This window comes from Vigna radiata, chromosome 11 (assembly GCF_000741045.1).
Source record: "Vigna radiata var. radiata cultivar VC1973A chromosome 11, Vradiata_ver6, whole genome shotgun sequence".
Lineage (NCBI taxonomy): Eukaryota > Viridiplantae > Streptophyta > Magnoliopsida > Fabales > Fabaceae > Vigna > Vigna radiata.
This window is the reverse complement of record NC_028361.1, coordinates 2,413,576-2,419,628: the sequence shown is the minus strand read 5'-3', so window position 1 is coordinate 2,419,628 and position 6,053 is coordinate 2,413,576. Positions and strand designations below refer to the sequence as shown.

Sequence of the window (6,053 nt, the reverse complement as noted above, 5' to 3'; positions counted from 1 at the left end):
CCTCAGACTCTGTGTGTGTTTGTGTGCATGACACTAGTCCAGTTAAGTTTTAATTGTGCCAGCTATGCTTTCATTAAAAAAATCAAATCTCCCACATATGACCGTAGTTCCCGTTTCTGATGTGGATGTTCTCCATAAACGACAAACAAAACCTACTCAAACTTAATCACATCAATTTATTATTAATTCTTCTCTATTTTCATACCATCACCATCTTTTCATTTCCATTACTAGCTACGACTTTTTCCTATTCATTACTAGGTTTTGTTTTTCTTCCACTCTCATTTTATAATTTTATACGTTTAATGATGCTATACATATCATTTAGTAAAATTTCAATCATAAAATAAGATAAAATGGTCTCAATTTGAACATGAAGAATTCTTCTATTGGTTGATGGGCTTCTAACTAATTCAGCATGATTTATGGTGTGTGCATGTCTTCACCATATAAAAGGAGATTATAAATAATATAGAAGAATTTAGATATCATTCTTAAAGATAGTTTATATATATATACATATAAAGGATCTTGGTTTTTGTTCACTCACAATTTACAAATATTTTATTAATTTTTTTACCAACTATATGAATAACTTCTTATCTTTCTTTTCTTTCTATAGTTTTTGATTCGCAGACACAGAATTTTTAACATGAAATTGTTAAGCAATTTTAAAAAGAAATATGAGTTATTGTAGAATAAGATGATTGTCCATATATAAAATAAAAAAATTAAACATAAGTGTAATGCATAGGTGGGGACCAATCACCGTCCATAAGTTGAAACTTTAACCCAAACTTTTTATCTATTTTCTGAATCTAACCCTAACCCAACATTACACAGGCTTTGCTTCTTCTTCTTCTATTTCCTCCTGATTCTTGCAGACCAACTTCAATTTCACTCTCTTCCTGTATTTAACTTCCTTTCTGTTAATTAAGTTCTATCAAAACAAGCTATTCATCAAATTAGATTATTGTAACCTGGCTGCTACTTTCAAATTTCATATATTGGAATTCAGCAATTCAATTAATATATTGTATACAACCCAGTCATCAGGTTGAGATATTCATCGCTACATATATAGAAAGATAGAAGAAAGGAGAAGCAATGGATTCTCTTCCTTTCCACGCAGCAAGAGATCTCCACCTGCACCACCAACACCAGTTTCACTCCTTACAACAAAACACCGAAGACGAACAAAGCAGAAGCAACGGAGGCCTAAACATGGCCCACAAAAGAGAACGCGAAGAAAACAACACCACCAACAGCAATAACAGTGATGGAAAAGAAGGAGGTGGTGGCGGCTCCGGAGAAACCGAGATTTCGAGAAGACCTCGCGGAAGACCCGCCGGATCCAAGAACAAGCCCAAACCCCCGATCATCATCACGCGCGACAGCGCCAACGCCCTCAAAACGCACGTCATGGAAGTCGCCGACGGCTGCGACATCGTCGAGAGCGTCTCCACATTCGCACGCCGCCGCCAGAGAGGCGTTTGCATCATGAGCGGCACGGGAACCGTCACCAATGTCACCCTACGCCAACCCGCTTCTTCCGGCGCCATCGTCACGCTCCACGGCAGGTTCGAGATCTTGTCCCTCGCCGGATCCTTCCTCCCACCTCCGGCGCCGCCCGCTGCTACCGGTTTGACGATATATCTGGCTGGAGGACAAGGGCAGGTAGTAGGAGGAAGCGTGGTTGGCGCACTCATTGCTTCGGGGCCTGTGGTTATCATGTCAGCTTCGTTCAGCAACGCTGCGTATGAGAGACTTCCGTTGGAAGATGAAGACCCTTCGATGCCGCTTCAGGGAGGTTCGATTGGGTCACCAGGCGGCGGCGGCGGCGGCGGGGTGGGTCAAGCGCAGACACCTCAGCCTCTTCTGGGGGATTCCACTGCTCCTCTTTTTCACGGTTTGAATCCGAATCTTCTGAATTCCGTTCAGATGCCTTCGGAAACGTTCTGGGCAACGGGTCGCTCTCCTTACTGACATGTACCAGTAACAGTAACAGTAACAGTGTGGATGGTTGGTGTAAGTGAAACGCTATCTATCAATCGCTGTGCCTGCTTAATTTCCTTGATTAATGCCTTTTGTTTTTAGCTTTTTTGGGTGGGTCGGGTACGTACGTAGCAAGAGATTCACCAAACTGTCAGTGTTACCAAAAGCTAGGGAATAGTGATCCTAAGTTGAACCAACGTGCCATTCTGGTTCCATTCGCTTCTTTCGTAGTTTTTGTCTGTCATTTCTATTATTACTTAGGTATATCTTCACGTGTATTTCAGACTGTAATTAAATTCATGGATTGATGCATCACATTGCCTACTTTTATTCTATTTATGGAAAGACAAAAACGGTCAATCAATTTACTTCCACCGGAAAAGTAGTACAAGCTGGTCGAAGAGAACGACGTAGAACACCAAGATATTCTGGACCGATTATCGAGTTCTAGTTCTACTGCATGTCGTGTCTTCAATCGAACACATTGTGTTTGAAGACTCACATTTTCAGTTGTTATTCATTGAATCATTGCAATATTCCTCGTTTTTCTGTGGTGCTTGTTATATCAGCGCAGCATGAAGCAGGTTTAGCAACCAAAGAACAATCAATGGTTTTGGGTATCTCGCATTTCCGAACTCAAGGTAACGGCGGTCCTTCTGTTCTTTTCAGTTTGATGCTTTGGTTAATTTATGTTAACACATATATATGCATTATACTGTGGTGGATTTATTGAATAGTGATAGTGATTTCTTGAGGAAACTCCATCAAAGAGCATATATGCATATTATCTTAGTTAAGTTATTCAAATTCTAATTAAATAGTTAGCGTTTAATATCAATTAAAAACTAAAGAAAATGTTATCATTCTCTTGTTTGAGTATAAACATATTAGTCTTCTTCCAATGAAAAAATAATAAGTGCTAATTAACTACCATTCTTATAATATCTCTCATTCATATTATTCTAGGAAATTTTAAAATTATTTAATGAGAATTTGTTTTAGTGATTTTGATGTACCTTGTGCTTGATGCTTTTGTATATCATAAATGTTTGTTCGTTGTAAATTTGCTTATAAACAAAATTTCCTTAGGTTGTTATAATGCTCATGACATACAAACATAAGAGAAAGAGAAAAAGATTATTATATTGATTCTTCTTTTTATGTTAGAGGCTATGGTACACATTATAGTAGTAGAAGATAAAGATGAAAGTTTGGCAACTAGATTGACACACATGCAATGTCTGATGATAGCTGTTTTTCGAGGCATTCGGACATATTTTCATTAACCAAGACAACGTTTTATATATATATATATATATATATATAAACATAAAGTAAGGCTACATTATCTATTTTTACATTCATTTAATACAGAATACAATGATAAAATAGTCATAAAAGTATAAACTTTTGTATTTTTTCAAAAAAGAAGAAAGTAAAATATAATATCAAATGAGTGCAAAAAATTTAAGTGCATCAAATAATCATTTTTCATTCTCTCTCTTTCTAAGGATTATGTTAAACCTTTACTCACACCTTTATTTCAACCATTTAAAATTCTGATAAGAATAATATATATGCATGTTAATTTTATCATTAAATATGATTTAAGTTTTTAAACTTAGACTTAAAATTAGAATTTAATTTCAAAACTTTAATATTTTTAATCTTTAAATTTTAAAAATAATTAACCTTTTTTACTTATCAAACCATATTTTATATTAATATTTCAACTGGAATATTTTAAATAATATAAATAATTAAACATCAAACTAAATCCTCATTTGATACATAGAAGAATTTAATGTAATTAAATTAGAAATATTATATTTAAACTTTCAAAAAATACAAATTTTAATTTTACATTAAAATTTAGAAACTAAAATATATTTAATCCTTAATTTTATTTATTTGTTATATACTTTTTTTTCTTTATATATCTTTTTATGACTTTATATCAATATACCAATTTTATTCTGTCTATATTAAGTGTTAGGTCTATATTTGAAATGTAAATAAATATTTTTTGAAATTCCATTCCATGACTTGTATACTTTAGAAGAGGTTGGGTTGTCTAATCGAAACGAATTATTTGTCCTTGTTGAGTTGTGTTGCTCCTCTTCTGGTCTACATCCAAATATGATACCCATGCTTCACTCTTTCTACTCCTCTTAATCATCTTTTTCTCTTTAAGGAAAGAAACACACAAACCTTTTTCTTTCTTTTATGCCTGTTTTCTTAGTTCTTTTAGGACATTCTTTTCATTTCTTCAGAGGTGACTTCCTCTCTATTTGTTTGTGCATAAATAGAAAAAGAAAAATATAGAAATATTATTTTTTTAAGAATTTGTTAAAAATAAAAGTATACAAGAAGGGAACTTACGAGAATGTATTTTTCTTTTCAATTCACGCTGAGGGAATGATACATTTTTTATAAGATTAAATATGTTTTTAGTTCTTATATTTTTAGTCCATTTTCAAACTATAGTATAATTTAGTCCTTCAACTTTAGAAAATTCTGGTTTTAGTCTTTTTTACCAATTTTTTTTAACTTTATTTGTTGTTTCAAACACATTTCATTATAGCATTTGGATTGTTTACATGTTTGACACATTTTTGCTTCAATGTTAACTAAGAAATGTGCTTGAAACAACAAATAAAGTTAAAAAAAATTGGTAAAAAAGACTAAAACCAGAGTTTTCTAAGGTTGAAGGACTAAATTGTACCATAATTTGAAAATAGACTAAAACCAAAATCGCCCCAAAATATAGGAAGTAAAAACATATTTAACTCTTTTTTATATTTTAATTTCTTTAAAAAGTAACCAATGAAAATATATGTGTATTAATTTCTTTTATAATAAAAAAAATAAAATTATTATTATTATTATTATTATACAATTAAATATATATAATTTGTAAATAATTTTTATTTAATTTTCAGGTTGTTTTATAATAAAATAATAATTAAGTTTAAAAAAATATTAAATTTTAAAATACAGTTATTTAAAGGATAAATTTATAAAATAATTATTTTAATTTAAAAGTGTTTTTTAAGAATAAAATTGAAAAAAAATGTAAACAGATACCGAAAAGAAAAATTGTTTTTATATATAGATATATGGATATAGATAAATAATTTTATTTAAAGAATAAAATTTCAGGAGTAAAAATAATGTGCTTTTGAATGAGTGGTAAGAAAACTAGTAGATTATAAAAATAACTTTAGTTGTAATAATTGACATTATATTTAAACAAAATAAATTAATTATTAGAAATAAAATAAGTAAAAGTTAATGTAAAATAAGTTACTATATTAGAATTATAAATTCTAAAATTTTATTTATCATTCCAAAATTATCTCCTTTAATGAGATTGTAATGGTTTATTAAAACTAAAATTACAAATTTTCAGAAGTATCGAAGAATGCCTGGCTGTCAGAATTCATATCTATTAATTGGAAAAACTTCTTTTAACAACACTTTTTTAACAACTTTTTGACAACGCATATGTGGCAACTTGTGATTGGTCCGTTTTAAATATTTTTTAAACATAAATTCAAATAGACCAATAAAATAATGACACATGTCCCATTGTAAAAAAAGTTGTCGAATGTTGTCAAAATATCATTATTCCTATTAATTATTGCATCCCTAACTACTAAATAGGTGGTAACCATTTTGAGGTTCCAATCAACTAGTTGTTCTTAATGGAGACAAAAAAGAAAAGAAACTGCGTCTGACTTTGAATTTTTCCTTCTTTTTTTTCTATTTTTAACTATTTTAAAACTGGTGATAAACTCACAGGAAAAGAAATTAATAAAAAATAATAACAACTACGTGAAATCAGGCTCACTTTCCGCATTAGATTGATCAAATATGTATATCACGGGCCTTGAGTTCCTGCATAGGGATGGAGGGATGCACATACATGCTGCATAAAATAAGCATGGTTTTTCACGTAAAAATATCATGTAAAGACAAAATAATGTGCACGGAACCAAGTTCTGCATATCAGAGGTCATAGCAAGCAATTCATTTGAAAATGATGTTTCCTTTAA

General features: G+C 31.0%; 1 protein-coding gene across 1 annotated transcript; it reads left to right on the top strand.

The window, feature by feature from the left end:
* Window positions 1-801: 801 nt before the first annotated feature.
* On the top strand, window positions 802-2,754 carry LOC106777201 (AT-hook motif nuclear-localized protein 26). The gene has a single exon (XM_014664743.2). The coding sequence runs from the start codon at window positions 1,108-1,110 to the stop codon at window positions 1,984-1,986; it is 879 nt and encodes a 292-aa protein (XP_014520229.1). The 5' UTR covers window positions 802-1,107; the 3' UTR covers window positions 1,987-2,754.
* The last annotated feature ends 3,299 nt before the right edge of the window (window positions 2,755-6,053 follow it).

Bases quoted from the DNA above. Each gene is read 5' to 3' on its own strand.
- LOC106777201 (XM_014664743.2), top strand. From the start codon at position 1,108: ATGGATTCTCTTCCTTTCCACGCAGCAAGAGATCTCCACCTGCACCAC.